This window comes from Artibeus jamaicensis, unplaced genomic scaffold, assembly GCF_021234435.1.
Source record: "Artibeus jamaicensis isolate MK-2021 breed Jamaican fruit bat unplaced genomic scaffold, CSHL_Jam_final contig_432, whole genome shotgun sequence".
Classification (NCBI taxonomy): Eukaryota; Metazoa; Chordata; class Mammalia; order Chiroptera; family Phyllostomidae; genus Artibeus; species Artibeus jamaicensis.
Genome location: NW_026521828.1, coordinates 10,497,107 through 10,514,361, shown reverse-complemented (window position 1 = coordinate 10,514,361; position 17,255 = coordinate 10,497,107). Strand labels below are relative to the sequence as shown.

Here is a 17,255-nt window from a genome sequence, read left to right as displayed (position 1 = left end):
GTCTGCTCTGACTCCACATCAGTGTGAGAGTCTTCAACGAGCCCAGCGCACAGCGAGTTCGGATGCCTTTGAACAGTCCCATTTCTGCTCTCCTGCTTGTTGTATTGAACAATACAGTCTCCACCTCTAGCCCCCTTTCTGATTTGCCGCCTCTCATCTACTCTCTACTAGGTAACTAAATCACACAGCGGGTTAAAAAGTATATCTTGAATAAAACTTGAGACTCTGAATGCACTTACATTTAGTGCTAGAATTCTGTTACAGTCAGATCTAAGAACTCACAGTCTTTATCTGGTTTCTAGGTTTGAAAATGAACACTGGAGGTTACTCAGAGTTTGACCAGCAAATAGCTAAAGTGTTGTCAATCAGTAAACATGTCTCAATTGATTAGACTAGAGTCTAGACTATTGGGGCCTGAAGAGATGTTAAATATTATGCAGCCCAAACCATCTTCTCATACATGAGAAAACTGAGGCCCAAGGAGAGTGTGGGATTTGCTCAAGGTCATATATGTATTGTGTTGTGATAAAACCAGAAAGAGGATCCTCCCAACCTGTGGCATTGTATTTTGTGCTTTTTCTACAAGATCATGGCATCTCTTCAGATTGAATGTTTATTGTGACAGATTCAAAGAAATGTCCTACGACTAACTACCAATTATATTTTTCAACATGTAATCAATGACTGTATTCTCCCATAGGCCTTAGATCTACAGAGTCAGTACCTCTCTCTGTCTCTCTGTCTTTCTGTCTCTGTCTGTCTGTCTGTCTCTCTCTCTCTGCTCAGGCTTAGCTGAAATGAGGAGCAAGATTGAAGTTCAGATGCTCAGTGGCTCTGGGAGCCAGAGTGCACTGGAGCATATGCAGGCCAGGCCACCTACCTCTCAGCCATGCTCTGTTAGGAAGCAGTGGGTAAATGCACCCAGTTAGCCTTAAAAACAGGGTAAAAAAAAACTTGGTTTAAGGGAAGAGAAATCTGTAAAAAGGAAAACTAGGGAGGTCGTTGGAGGGGAGAATATCCCGGCCTCTGGTGTCAAAGATGTGATCACGTCTACTTGCTCTCAGGTCTTCCACCACATCTCATCCTTCCCGCCTCTACTTCCGAAGTTCTCGCAAGAGGCACCGGCGGTGAGGCCCCCAGGGCCCCACCTAAGGTGTGAGACAAGGGAGACAGCACAAGGGACTAGATCCAGAACATAAGATTTATATCCCACAGGGTGATATTCCACTGCTGCAAGCGGAGAAGAGATCCTAAAAATACCGAAGGGAGTATATGATAACATATTAGAGGGTTTATGTGCTCCCTATATTCATTCACCCAGTAAGATAGATTGTGCTTTTTGACAAATCTATATTTAACATGGGCAGAATAATATACAGTGTGTGCTTCCTGGTAGAAAAATCCATATTTATGGAAATCTTGATTCTGGCAATTATAATAGACATTTAATGGCCATGCCTGTTGTCTGCTGTAAGCAGATAGAGCATCCTTATTGGGTGAAAAAGAAAATAGCATGAGTGGCAAAGCATAAACAGCTCCCTCAGAGGAGCAGGAAGTCCAGGGCGCCCTACAGCCACCCCAGTTGGGCCCAGCCCCTCCTCACTCACCCCCGAGAGCCCCGTGAGCCTCTCCTCCAGCACCCGCCACCCGTCCATCCAACAAACACTTATTCTGCACCGACCCTGCCCTAGGCGCTATCCCGGCTTTGGGGCACCAATGAGATTCCTGTTTTCGAGAAGTTAATATTGAGCCAAGCCACCATAGGTATATGCAAGTAAAGAAAACTATTGTAAATGATAATTTAAATATGAGAAATAAGACAGGGTGATGTGATAGTTATGGGGGGGTAGGTGAGGGTAGAGTCACCATTTAGGAGAGATGGTAAAGGAAAGCCTATTCAAGGAGGTGAGATTTGTGAACTTTCACTTTGTATTATACATTAAAATGAAGTTTAGCAGCATAATGATGCTAAAGTTCAGAGGAGAAAGTGGGGGGAGGGCAAAGTGGCTCAAACATACGTAATGGAGGGAAACTGGACTCCAGGTGAGGAGCGCACAACACAGTACACAGATATCAAATCACGCTGGACGCATGAAGAGTGTACAGTGCTGTTAACCCATGTTACCCCAATAAATTTATTTTAAAAAAGAAAGAAAAAGATAGAACAATCATATATTTGGTTAAAAAATGAGTTTGCAATATTAGGTCCTAGGAAGGACCTAACTGAATATAGACATCGCAGAAGCAGCTCTTCAGCTTTACCAAGGACCCAAGGCTGAGTTTCTCCTCTCGGGATTGGAAGGGGCATTTGTCGGCCAACCCTGCCTTCCACGCTTGCTTATTCCACATGGCTCTCAACTCTGGCTCCAGCTCCACATTCTCTTAATGTGTATCATTTGCTTCACACTAGGAATTTGTCTTATTTTCTAGTGAGCTTATTAAGTATAAAAATTGTTTATTTTAATAAAGTCAACTTCCATTTGCAAAAAACAGTCTAGTAGCCAATTGACCTGCAATTTGGCCTTATGACCTCTTTTTCTGAATTACATTCTAACTAGCAGTGTAACCAACACAAACCAGAATTGGTAACTGCACTGGGATCTTACAAAATGCCTCCTGTGGGGATGTTCACAGAGCTAAGCTATTACTATGGCTGATACACTAGGGGGCCTGAAAAATCAGCTAGCAGGATGTAACGCACACAAAATGAACATCAGCAGAGAAATGTACACCAAAAGCTAAGGGTAGGCTGGGAAAATCAACACTTGTTTTTTTAAACATGAATCAGCAGCAAGCTGGCAGACCTCTTTCTTCCTATAGCATCTTTTTATGCTTTGCTCAAAGCGATGGGCAGTGTTATGGAAAGATTACTGGATTGAGGTCAGGATATCTCCTGGACACACATATGTCCTAGCCGTGCTACCTTCGACATGTTCATTAAGTTTTTGGTCCCTGGTTTTCCCCTTTAAAAGATGACCCAGTCATAATTTTCCTACCTCAACAAGGTAGTTGTAGACATAAAGTGAGAGAACATATGAAAATACTTTGTACACGCTTATAATTAATAACCATGACAGTATGTGCCATGGAACTGACACCTAATAAACACTGAATTAGACAGACAGGTGTCTGAGTTGGACAGATGAGTGGATGAGAGGCATACCCATCTAGATGGGTAGAATGTATGCACAACTGGAGAGATTAGTAGGCAGAAAGGATGGATGGATAGATTGGTTGGTTGGATGGGTGGAGGGCTAGATGATGGATGGGTGGATGATGGGTTGGATGAATGCACTAGTCGATGGATTCATTTTGGAGCCACCTGACAGCTTGTTTGTAATATCTTCTATCCGTTAATCCTTCTCTTCTCTTCCAGTCTGTTCCCAGTTCTCCAAAGGAGTCTATGCCATCTTTGGGTTTTATGAACGGAGGACCGTCAACATGCTGACCTCCTTCTGCGGGGCCCTCCACGTCTGCTTCATTACGCCGAGCTTTCCCGTTGACACATCCAACCAGTTCGTCCTTCAGCTGCGCCCCGAGCTGCAGGACGCCCTCATCAGCATTATCGACCATTACAAGTGGCAGAAATTTGTCTACATTTATGATGCTGACCGGGGTAAGCCAGAGACTAGGAGAGGGAGACTGTTGAAAGCTGGAGAGGAAACTTCCAGCAGGAAGAAAAAGTGATGCCTTCTGCCCCCTTGAGAAGCATAGGGAAATAAACCAGAAATGCTTTATTTCTACAGGCTGACTTTTCAGTGGTTAATCTCTAACTCATGAAAACTCATCCTTTCAGAGAGTAATCCTCTTAAAGCATCACGTGTCTCTCTATAGCTCACCAAGTTTCCATGGCTCCTGAGTCCAAACTTCAAGTCCAAGGACCTCAGTCAAGTGCCTTATGGCTCTCGGCAAAGTTCTTAGGAGCATAAGCACTGGAGTCAGGCAGTACTGAACTGAATTCTAGGTTCTCCCCAGCTGTTTGACTTCAGGCAAGCACTCTTTGTCCTGGTTCAACCACTCATGTAATGGGGATAAAATCCTTTCTATGCCTTCATTTCCTCATCTCTACCACGAAGACCAAACTAATCTCTACCTCATAAAGTTGATGTGGGGATTGAGTGAGATAATGACAGCTCAGTGCTTGTCAGCATCTAGAACAAACACAACACAGAGTCCTCTGTATATAAGTTAGCCCCTATGGTCACCATCGCCATCATCATCATTATGTACCGTCTCAAGACTTTATAGTTCTGCCTCCACCTGAATTTTGAATTTTACATCATATTCTCCTAATGATTCCTATCCTGTTTTCTTCTCTGCTTCTCTACTCATGCTGTTCCCATTTTTTGGAATGCGCTTCTGTTCTCAAATCTACATATGCAAATCTTTCCTTCCTTTCAGAGTCTGCTCAACCATCCCTTTCTCTAGTCTTTGTTCCTGAAATGAGAATTCTGCTCTTTTTCTTATTTCCTATGGTGGTTGTATAATACCGGTCTACCTTCCCCTTGCACGCTCAACTTAGTTATTATTGGTATAAATAAATAAATGGATCATGCAAAATCTGGAAACTGAGGCAGAGGAGTTTTCTCCCCAAGCTAAAGGGAGGTTTTATAGGAGATTGCCTGTAGGGAATCTCCCATAAAGGGCAAATGTAGGGAGGCTTAGAAGACCTTTGAGTCGGAGAGTGGCTTGTGAAATGGCTTTTCAAGAAGAGTTCGGCAGGCATTATTCAGATGAGAAGGAGCCAAGAAGAGAGATCAGAAACACTCTATTAGATTTTTCTTTTCTCTCCTTAGTTTGATGATTTTCCTTCTTAGACAGCAGTCCTTGTAAGGATCACCTGCTCAAGGGCTTGGCAACATAGAAACTTGAACTGTGGCAGTGGCAAAGCCGGAAAAATGTAACTTTGATTATAGAGGATCATCTCTAGGGTGAGCAGCAGCCCCCACACTCTTAAAAGGGCTTTGCCTGTCTCAGAACTCTGACTAGCTGTGTGACCTTGGTCAAATGACTCAGTCTCTGAGCCTCAATTTCCACATTTGTGAACCAGGGATCATAATGGTAACTACCTCATAGGACTAAGTGTATTGAAGGCAAGAAAGCTAGCAAAAACAGTGCCAGACAGGTAGGCAAACTTTAGTACCATACTGAAACAATTTGTACTAAAAAATAAACAAAGATAGGAAGGCATAATACAATCAATCTAAAAATAAAGCTTGCGGCCAGGCACCTTATTGGTCACTATGGAAGGGATTAGTAGTATTAGTGGGAGACAGAAATAATATATGTACAAAAGACTGACTAATAATGCAAGAGAGAAATAACCATCTGACATGGGCAGAATAACAACCTCCACCTCCCTCCCAAAGATGCCATGTCCTAATTCATGGAACCTGTGAATATGTTTTATTAAATAGCAAAAGGGATTATGGTTGCAGATGAAATTAAGCTTGTTAATCAACTGACCTTAAAATAAAGAGATTATCCTGGATTATTTGTCCGGGTCCAATGTAATCACCAGGGTCCTTAAATGTAGAAGTTGGAGGCAGAGAAGTCAGAGTCACAGTGTGAAACGAAAAAGACTTGACCAGTCACTGCGGTTTTGAAGAGGAAAGGGGCCATAAGCCAAGAAATGCAGGCAACCTCTAGATGCTGGAAAGACAAGAAAATTTTCTCACCTAGAGCCTCTAGAAAGCAACACAGCTGCACTGACACCTTGATTTTAGCCCAGGAAGATATATTTCAAACATCAGACCTCAAGCAATATAAGATGATAAATGTATGTTTATCATAAACATACATTTATCATCTTATACTGTGTTTATGTTGTTTTAAGCCACTGAATTTGCAGTAATTTGTTATAGTAGCAACAGGAAACTAATAAACAATCTATGTCTCAAAGATGAAACCAAGGAGCATTGAGTAATGAGCTCCTCTATCATTTAGCTATAAATTAGTATATAGTAGTTGAGTTTAGTACATGTTGAATACCAACTATGTGAGAGACAAAGTATTAGGTACTGAGATACACTGAACATTCATGAATATGACTGACAGTTATTAATGTGTTCAGCTATCAGGCTGGCACATTCAATAAGCAGTTACTAAATATCTATGTATCCTGATTGCCACTTCCATGTCCTATTCACCCGACTTCCAGGTTTATCCGTCCTGCAGAAAGTCCTGGACACAGCTGCTGAGAAGAACTGGCAGGTGACAGCAGTCAACATTTTGACAACCACGGAAGAGGGGTACAGGCTGCTCTTTCAGGACCTGGAGAAGAAGAAGGAGCGCCTGGTGGTGGTGGACTGTGAATCGGAACGCCTCAATGCCATCTTGGGCCAGGTAGTGAACCCCGCAAAGGCTCAGGGTGGGTGTGGGAGATAGCTCCAGGGAAACCTGGGTGACCCACTGCTGAGGGCGTCACAAAGAGAGGGCTTGACTAGAGGCCACATGCCTTTCTCCTCATATCTATAATTCATAAACTTTAATTCTGAGATTTTACGAAATAGTACGCACAATGGGAGCCTTCGCAAAGGGCTTCAGACGGTTCTCAGATCAGCCGAACAAAATCTTACTTCCAGTGTTTCCCTTTATTGTTAAAAAGCAGATTACAGGGCAGTTGGGAGTTTGTGAAGGGCTATCACATCAGGGACACAGCCTGTAGAGCCAGCTCCCTGGGTTCGGCTCTGGGTTCTGTCGCTCGAGGATCCAGCATTCGGCATCTCACTCATTTGGCCCACTGACCTGTTTTCGGAGTCCAAGGAGGCAGCAGACACCTCCCTGTCTCCTGTTTCCTTGAACACTCTCCTGTGCCTGAGAAGTCGGTTGGCTGCACATTCTGTGAACGGGCACTATAACCCCAACAGCTGGCAGCCGGAGTTCTCTTTAAGCCCCAGTTCCTCTGGTTCAGAACTAAGCACGTGCTCCTCACAGAAGCAGCAGGCCTTGGTGTAGCTGTCTCTTCATATACCATATTTTTTGGACTATAAGACACACCCTCCCCCAAATTTGGGAGGAATAATGGTTGTTAATGCTGCTGTTGAGTTCTGTTTACATTTATATTGGTGAAATATTCTATTATTTATGTTATTAAATATTTTACTACATTTTTGCTTCGAAATGTTTTTTCCTATTTTCCTCTTCTAAAACCTAGGTGTTTCTTATGGTCCCAAAAGTACAGTAGTAATGTTTGTGCATTCAGATGAGCTAGCAAGGAAGTATATTTTGCAAACATTTTGAACAGTGCTATATGATCAAAAATGGTAGTTTTAGGTACTTGACAACATGACAAAACTTGTTAATGGCCCTCGAGACCCCTGCTGCCTCCATAGGGAATCTCAACACCAGCTCAGCAATTACTCAGAGGTCTCAGCAATAGAACAGGAGGGATTTGGAAACTCAGTGATTCTTGAAGGCATTAACTCTGTGCTACACTTTACAAAGTGTTGGTCTTACCTCCTCCTCTGAGAAAGAGATACCAGCAAAAAAAAATTGTTTCCATGGAGACAGGAGTTCTCTGTGCTGCAGTGAGAGGATTTGAATTCTAGTTAACTGAGGCAGGCAGTCTGGGTAATGGTTAAGAGCAGAGGCCCTGGAGCCAGAGTGGCTGAGATTCTAACCCCAGCTCTAATATTTACTAGCTCAGTGACACTGGGCCAAGTTTTTCACCTTTCTACATCTCAGGTGCTTGCTCTGTGAAGTGGGTATACTAATCACAGTTTCCTTAAGGGGGCTCCGTGAGTATTAAAAGGCTCTATGCATGTGAGGCATTCACAATAGAGCCTGCCACACAGAAAGTGATGCATATAAATTTTGCCTATTTTTGCTATTTATACAGCCAACTAGTCCTGTCTTCTTGTATCACTCACTCTTTGGGCATTTTACAAGTGGTCTCACCTGTGAAATAGGAATAAAGGTCCCTGTTCTACAAAGGTGATAAAAGATTAGATGAGAAAGAGGTAGAGAAAGTGCTGGAGGATAATTAGGGGTTCTTAGTAGACTGAGGGCTTTTCCTCTATCATTCCACATAGAGGTGATAGTTAGTGCTACTATTTTTGAGTGCTCGCCACATACCAGACACTATGCCAAGGCCCTTCTGTGTGTAACCCCACTTCGCCCTCACACTAACTCTATAAAAGTTTCTATCAGTTCCCCTGGTTTATAAATGGCAGAACAAGGGATTGCACTTGCCCAAGGACTCATGATAACATAGAAGAAAAGCAGGAAGTCAAACCCAGCATGGTCTGCCTACAGGACCCAGCTTCTTAAAAATGCAACTTTCCAGCTTTGCTACTTCCTTGGCCAAAGGACAAACTTGTATTTTGTAAGGACCTGCCTTGTTTGTATACTGTAGTACATTAATTTTTTTCATTGTTGAGTTCCTGTATTCTGGAAGGTAAGACCAAATAGCTGAAAGGACCTGTAGATCCTTTAATCTACCACCTGCACTCCATATTTTATGGGTGGGATGATGTCAAATTGGGTGAATGATGTGTCATGGTTCAGACAACTGGTTAGTGACAATGATGAGTCTAGAATTTACTCCTCCTGACTTGCAGTCTGGTATCTTGGCATCATCCTACACTCAGGAATTGGGATCTTTTTGGTCTAATATAAGTGTTCTACTTAAGGAAGGAGACAGTGATTCCAAATTCCAAACAGAAAATCAATTGCCTATTTCTGTCTCCAGCCCCACATCTAGAAGGTAAGTCAACAAGGGCAGGATTTTTTGTTTCGTTTTCTTCTCTGCTGTATCCACATTGCCTTGAATAGTGTTTAGCACTAGCAGGCACTCCGTAAATATTTTTTGAATGCATGTAAAGAATAGGGAATCAATGAAGGCCCTAAAAGATCCCAAATATGAGTTGGGTCTGGGTATCTACAGGTAGGCATTGGCAGGGGTTTATTCTGTAAACAGTGCAAAGGCAGTGAAGGTGTATGATCAGGGAGAAGGGTTATTAGAATATAATGTTTTACCAACAAATAAGACACCAAATTATACAGAGTAATGTATTCATTAAGTTCAGAATGACTTAGAGATGAGAGAGTCCAGGACCAGGCCATCCATCACATCACCCTGTTTCAGTGTCTTTATAGTGCTTCTCACCTATTAAATCTTGTTCGTTTACCTGTTTATATATTTACCGCCTGGCTCCATATTAAAATGTCAGCCCAGTTCAAGGAGGGCATGGGGACCTTGCCTCAATTGTTCGTCGCATGGTGCTTGGCATTTAGTTCATGCTCTATAAAATATTTGCTAATTGGATTAATTAATCATAGAAAGTTTCACAGAGTAGTTCGGATGAGAGCTCAGCCATAAAAGTTATGAATAACCAGAGAGAAAGGAAACAGCATTCCGGACACAAAGAATGTGAATTTAGACCATCCAGTGGAAATGAACTTTGAAGGAATGGGGTCAGTGAAGCAATGTTCCCAAGTGAAATTGTACCTTTATGTACAGCTTTCTTAGTTTGTAACCCTGTGTGCAGTTCTCTCTTTATCTGTTTAGTATGGGTCTCCTCCCAGTAAACTATCGTGCTTGTTTCACTTCCCATGACAGCCCTAGCACAGTGCTTGGTACACAGTATGCACGCAGTAAATGTTCGTGAAAGGAATGTAGGAGAGGAGGGAAGGTAGACCAGGGGCAGGTAGATGAGTAAACAGGTGGAAAGGTTAGTATTAGGTTGAACCATTTGAAACTGCTAATTTTTATTGATCAGTAGTCATCCATTATCAGCTAGTTTTCTATATTTCACCCTGTAATCTTATCTTGCAGAGATTAAGAGTTATTCATGGCCTGAATGTGGTAGATTTTGAAACATCTTTTATTTGCTGCTTTATGTTTATTAGAATAGGTTTTTGATAAAGGTATCTCATTGTTGAAAGAGCAGCAAACCATTTGACAAGAAGATGAAAAAGTAATGAATTATTAATAAAACTATCACCCCAGTAGCATTTGAGCTCCATGGCCTGAAATTTCAAAATCTAACCACCGTTTCAGGGCATTCATTGTGTACACTTGCATTTAATTATTCCCCACATAAAAAAATATGTGAGCCACTACGCACATATATCCAATTAAGTAGATGTCTGAATGTGGATTTTAATAACCTTGAGAATTTATTCAGTTAGAAAAGGGGCCCGAGTATTTCTCCTATGTTTTATGCCTCCTTGCAACAGTGCAGGCAAAGAGGCACCAAGCGGGGTGTACTAACCCCAGTTTGATGATTAAAAAATAAAGACATAGGTCAAGTTAACTTGCAGTCAGAGTCAGGACTGAACGATGGCCTGCAGTCTTAGCTGTTCCTTGGGGGGAGGGGGTGGCATGTCTGGCTACCCAACAGAACCTCTGGTAGGTCTTTCCATAAATATGTTTCCTTTCCTCAGTGATTAGGCACACTCCATACATTCAGGATGGAGGAACATTTGGGGACCCTGGCTCTTAATAATGAACCACAACCAGCTATCACACAGAAAGGCTCACCACAGTCAGGCCCCTGTCCTGATACTACTACCAGACTGCTGTGGAATCCAGGCAAATCACTTTCCCTCTCTGGTCCTGGATTTCCCATCTGTACGGTGAGGGGTTGGACCAGACAATTCTGACATTCCCTACAGCTTCTGGGTTGAGTGACCCATGAATGTTTGAGTACCTAGCTGGTTTAGAGAAGAAAGCACAAAATTTGGGGAAAGAAGGAACTGCATCTGAATATGATTCGTGCACGAAGTTAAAGGTCAAGAACTGGGGCGGAAGTAGCAGATATTGTCATGACGGTGACAGGGAATTAAGCACAGCATGAGTCCCACCAGGGAAGATTCTCCATGCATGGGGAAGGCTTTGAGAAAGGAGTGTCCTTGGGGTTATGATAATGGTACTTTACCCCTGGAATCAGACAAAACTAATTCCAAATCCTGCAATTGTCACTTAATAGTTGGGAAACCGTAGGGAGTTTCTTTAACCTCTCTCTGCCTCAATTCCTCACCTGCAAAGTGAGCATCTCCAATGCCACCATCGCTGGGTGGTTGGGATACTGTCATCGGATACTTAGAATAGGATGAGGTACATTGTTAGTACTCAATTAATGCTATTTCCTAGTATTATTGTTGTTGTGGCTTTAATTGCTAATATGATTAATGAACCTGTTCCCTTGCTTTTTTTTTTTTTTTTAGATTATAAAGCTGGAGAAGAACGGCATTGGGTACCACTACATCCTTGCGAATCTGGTGAGTACAGCACAGTGCAGACACTCAGCTTGTGGTCTTTCCATGGTCGGGGCTCCAGTTTTCTTCCATGGTCCCTGCCTGGTGGAAACTACATAGGCAAAAAGGGCAACTTGGAGCTGCAAGACTCTGTTTGGTCAATACTGAGTTTACCTTTTCCCTCCACATCGCTGCTTGTCAAACCACAGCACACTGTTGGCAAACCTCTACACTCTGAAATGGGCTTCATCAGTCATCACAATTCTAGCTTTAATCAATTCTGCCCCTTGGCAATAAGGACAAAATAACCACAAATGATAATATTACAGTTTATAAATATAAACATTTGAACCATAATTATACTAGTATTGACAAATCTTTACCCAGAAACAGTTTTTCAGCATGAATAATATTATTTCAATTTTGTTTTAATTCACTTTTCTACATGGCATAGATGAGATGTCTTTCTTAAAAAAATTGTTTTCATTTTAATGTATTGTATAAGGTACAATTATTTTCTATGTTATGAAGACTTGATTCATCAAATTTTTTGCACATATTAAATTTTATCTAGTAACATGTTCCATTTTGAGTTTTCTTTTGTAGATATTATTTTTGGCAACTCTATTTCTCCTGGGTCATGTTTGCCTGTCTACTTTTTTTAATCACGAAGTATAATTCTTCCAGTTGCTTTTTTCCAAAGTTAAATGTAATTTTATTTTGCCTTTTGTCCATTTTTAAAAAGTTTTATTGAGATGTAATTTATATATCATGCAGTTTGTTCATTTAAAGTGTGCAACGTAATGGATTTTTATGCATTCACAAAACTGTGAAACCATCAACACGATCTGATTTTAAACCTTTTCCATCACCCCCCAAAAGAACCATAATACCTAGCAGCTGCCACCCTCACTTGCCCTCCAGCCCTAAGCACCCGCTAATCTACCTTCTATCTCTATCATTTGCATGTAAATGGAATCGTACCATATGTGGTCTTTTGTGACTGGCTTCTGTCACTGAGCATATTGTTCTCAAGGTTCATCATATGGTAGCATGTATCAGAACTTTATTCTTTTTATTGCCAAATAACATTTCATTAAATGGCCATACCTCATTTCATCTATTCATCAGTTGATAAACATTTTTGACTGTTATGAATAATGCAGCTATGAACATTTGTGTACAAGCTTTTCTATACACCTAGGAGGAGAATTGCTGGGTTATATGGTAACTCTATGTTTAACATTTTGAGGAACTCCAAAATTGTTTTCCAAAGTATCTGCATTGCCCATCAAATTGATAATGAAGTTTTATGCTGATTAAAATATTTTAATCAATAACAAATTTTACCATGTGTCAATTAGAACAGTTATCAAGTTTTCCATAATGGTAGCTTTTTCTATAGACTTCGCTTCTTATCCTGGTTTGTCTTTGCAATTTTCTGTGTTTCCATTAAGGTGTAATTTTTAGCCTTTAATTTTTAACAAATTCTATCACATTCAGTTTTAGCCATGTTACTTTGTCTTGAGTATTTCTATGAGTAATATTAATTGCTAATTGAATAAAATAATTGATATTTTCTACTTATTTTTGGAATAAAAGGCATTAGTAGAACAAAGGCATAGGATCTGGGTGTATATAGGAGGGAAAAGGTTGAAACGCCTAATCTAAAAGTGAGACCCAAACATCCTGCCTACACCTGAATGCTCCATCAGCGTTTCCGGCCTGATCTCCATCCTTACATCCAGGCCCCTTTACATCTCCTTTGCCCCTCCACTGACCCCTGACTTGGCTGTTCCAGTATTTCAAGCTCAGGACTGGAAACCAAAAAAGCATGTTGAGATAAGTTAATTTAGACCCTAGTCTTAATGGCTAAATATGTTATTTTTTTCTTAGGGGTGTTTGCATTTTAAACAGAACGTGGCTGTCCAGAGACTTTTAGGTGACCAAGAGTCTATGCATTAAAAAAAAGGTCCAAGGATGAAATTTTTGATTTAGTAGTGAAGAAAATTCTGGATGGCCCTTGAATCCCAGATTCTTACTGCTAGAAGGGAATCTGGAAGTGCACTGAAGTCTCATTTGCTTTTAGGAAAACAGAATAGCAAGGTGGTGTGACTTGACCTGGGTCACATAGCAAGTCTGTGGCAGAACTAGGCACAGCAGCGCAGTGAGCAGGCAGCACCCCACTGCTCCAGGACATCTCTGAATGCAGACCAGGCAGGTACTCCGCTGCTGGAGAATCCTGAGCATACACAGAACAGAGCAGCGGCATACATAATCGCCTGTCTAGGGTAAGAAAGAACTTGCACATCGGTGGCCTCAGAGCCACTGCAAGACCCCAGGTAATTACATCACCAGCCTCCATCTGTTGCCAAGTGACCCCTTGGTCACAGCATCACCAAGTCAGCACCTTGGGTTTCAGTATTCTTCTCTGGCCTAATGAGCTCTCCGATTCTTACAACTGCCAGCTAATAGGATGCAAATTGCATATACCATCCAAATACAAGAGTCTTGCGTGTTCCAATAGTTTAGTTGATAATTAGGCTTCAAATTGCTAATTAATTCAGTTTGACACATAGTTGAGTATTTGGTGTATGCTTTTCTTCCCCCTTCAGAGGAATAATGCAATTCATAAGATGATCATTTTTAGAAATTCCACCACATAATTAGCCTGTGGCTGCATGGAACTGACCCCCTCCTTCACAACGTTTCTGATTAGGGTGTAATTATAGAGTTAGAAACCAAGGCAGCTTTTGAAAGGTTTAACAGAAGGAAAGAGCTTCACTTTTTTATTTTGCAGTTGTTCTGAACCTGCCAGAACACACTGGCTTCAAAGTAGCCAGTCGCTTTGGGGGGATTCGAATAACTGCTCTGGAGGGCCGCTGAAGACAGGCTGGGGGGAGACAGGCAGAGAGAAGGACTCCATGCACGGGGGTCAGAAACAACACAAAACCCTGCTTGTTGTTCAGACACCACCCTTAGCTGCCTCTGTGATCTTGGAAACTCTCCAGCCATTCCTTTCCTCATCTGTTAATTGGAAATAATAGTCCTGCTCTACAAGCTCACAGTGTCACTGGGGAAACCAAACATGTTGCTGAATGCCGCCATGTTTGGCGGAATGTTTGAAAAGTTGGAAGTGTTCTGCATAGACAGGGAATTTTTACTTCATATACTAAATCCACCCAATGTCATATCACATAGTGCGTGTTTAGATTTATGTGTTTGTATGTGTATTCATATTTTACATGATAGGCTAGACCTGAATTTATATTTTCATAGCCTGGGTATGTCCATAAAGTGAATATATATATGTTCATAAATAATCATATATAATCATAAATAGTAATAATGTCAATAACTGCTACAATTTAATGAATAGTTACTATATTCCAAACACTGTGATAAATACTTAAAGTCATGGTCTGTTAAACCTTCACAGTAGTATTCTGAGGTTGAAAATATCCCCTACTTTTTAGACAGATTAGTTTCCAAAAAATTATAAAGTTTATCAAATGACTATCAAACTAAATCTTTACTACTGTGCCATGTGACTTCTGGGCATGGGGAACTGGGAGAAGGGCTGGGCACCTGGGCACCTGAGTCTAGGTCTTGTCCACAGTTGCAGCAGTACACTGAAACTCCTACCGAACAACTTTCCAATTATACACTGAGAGTATTTTACCATCGTTGTAATTTTCCGTGTAAAAGGCAGCTGAGGGAGAGAGGGTGAGCTCAGGTCACCTGTGATCTTACTGGGGTATTCAGGGTCCAGGGCGCTCAGCCATTTCCATCCTATGGCTGCATCATGTGTTGTTAGAGTTGGAGGCTTTGGTCTGTGTGGCAGCTCATTCATGCCCCAGCTCCATGCCGCTGCCCTTCTGCTGCCTCGGGCCTAAGGAGAAGCTGTTCTTTAGTCTCCTTGCTCCCTTATGGTGAGAAATCTGTCCACGCCTCTGTAAGGCCGAACTTGCCCACTCTCCTCTGCACCTCTCTTCCCACCATCTCAGTACCACACACAGTCACGGTTAGTTTCTGCAGCTTCTGGTTATGTGATCCAGTAGTTGGGAAAAGTGGCTCTGGGGTCAAACAGACTTGACTTTAAATTCTGGCTTTATGCTCATTAGCTGTGTGACAGTCAAGTTACCTACCCTCTCTGAGCTTTCACTGCTTCATTTGTTAAAAAAAAAAAAAAGGAATAATAAGATATTATCTGTCTCCTCCTGGGGTATCATGAGAATAAAACAAGATAATATAATATATTAAAAAGTGCTCACAGTAATATCTGGCAAAACAGGCACTCAATAAATGTTTGTAATTACCCCTATAATAACCGTGGCCATCACCACCATCATCACCATCATTATCATTAGTGGGGGAAGAAAGTGTTAATATCTGGGGACAAACTTAGCTCCCTTCCTGACCAAATGTCATCCACAACTGATTCTCAATTATATAATGTCTTCCCCCCTGTTTTTCTGTAAGCACCTGGAGGAAACAATGTGTCTGCCTCCTTCACCAATGAATTTCCAATGCCTGGCAAAGTGAGTTGTTCATGTAACAGGTGTTCTTTAAAAAGGCACTGAATGAATGAATGAATGAATGAATGAATGAATGAATGAGTAAAATGATTTCTCAGGAAATAATGTTTCTACCCCTATACCACATTCACTAAAGGCAAAATCTTTGTTTCTATACTAAAACAAAATAGAGATAGTGGGAATATGAATACAGTTCCAAATACATAAATGAGTAGGTAGAGATGAGTCTAGAAGTCTTCCAATCACCTTGTCATCTATCTGGTTCCAGCTTGCACAGTGCCCAGAGATGGGGCGCTCACTCCCTGAGACAGCCCTTTCTCTTTTCAAAGGGCTGCAGCAGTTTCTGCCCTTTGCCTCCAGCAGGGCCTGGCCCGAGTTGCCCTCTCATCACTCCCGGCTCCATCTGCCCTCTCAGGAATCTAGCAGAACAAGTCTGCTCCCCTTCCACAAAGCAGCCCTCGTGTATTTGGAAATGCCTACCCTGCTTGCTCTCGGTGTCTGCTTCTTCAGTCTGCACACCTCCCTGTTCCCGCAGGCCTCCTCATAGCATGTGGTTCAGCAACCGACCCCATACACATCCTGTGTGGACCAAGCACTGCTCTGGGCTCACACAAGAAGCACACATCTTGACTTTGTCTAGAATGAGTAAAATGTCGAGAAGCAACATGACCTCATCTTCCAGCTAGATTGGAACATGTAAACAAAGTTTTTAAATGAATTCCAGAGAAAAACCACAACCCGGGACATTAATGCAAGCCCCACAAAAGGCTCCCTGAACTGCCAGAGCACAGTGCCCAAGGCTTCACAGGCCTCTGTAGGTGGCAGGGGGTCTGGGAAGGATTGTGATGGAGCATCCACGTGGCCAGCCGTCCTTGGAAGAGTGTGCCATGTGCTGGTTTCAGGAATCCAAGGGTTCCTAGGAGTTCACCTCACCACTTTACCACCTTTCCTAGTTCCTTCACTGACAGGACACTCGAGGCCCAGAGAAGGGAAGTACCCTGTTTGACATCACTCAGAAGTTAAACGCTCGCTTTCTCGGTGTTCTAAGCATACGATCAGGCAAAGCCAAGTCCAGGTTGCTCTTTGCATTCATACCCCGTGTCCTAGAGTCATCCACTCTGGAGACCCCTGAGAGTTTCTGTGTTCCTCCAAGAAGGGGGAGATTTTATTCCCCTTTTAGGTGTGAGTTCAAGTTGTAGGAACTTTTCCAAAGTTGTGTGGCTAACGCTCTCAAATTCTAAACACCAGCTTCATGTTCCAGTGGCTCACAATGCCCAAATTGGGGAAACCTTTGCAACTCTTGGTCCAGGTATTATAATTGAGCAGAGCTGAGAAAAAAATGTTTTTCTCCCTGAAACTGCCCGAGTTTGAATTCTGACTTAAGAACTGTGTGACCATGGGCAAGTCACTTTACCTCCCTACACCTCAGTTTCCTCATGGATAGGTGGGAAATAAATACATACCTCACAAGAAAAAGATTTTAAAAAGTTAATTTATGTCAAGTTTTCAAACAGT

At 41.9% G+C, this 17,255-nt stretch overlaps 1 protein-coding gene across 2 annotated transcripts in view; it reads left to right on the top strand.

Moving 5' to 3' along the window:
- The window catches only part of GRIA1 (glutamate ionotropic receptor AMPA type subunit 1), a 274,653-nt gene that overhangs the window by 137,398 nt on the left and 120,000 nt on the right, over positions 1-17,255 (top strand). For both annotated transcript variants that reach the window (XM_037156917.2, XM_037156918.2), the window contains exons 3-5: positions 3,377-3,616; positions 6,161-6,345; positions 11,173-11,226. In XM_037156917.2, the coding sequence (XP_037012812.1) occupies positions 3,377-3,616; positions 6,161-6,345; positions 11,173-11,226 (479 nt within the window). The remainder of the gene's footprint in view (positions 1-3,376; positions 3,617-6,160; positions 6,346-11,172; positions 11,227-17,255) is intronic.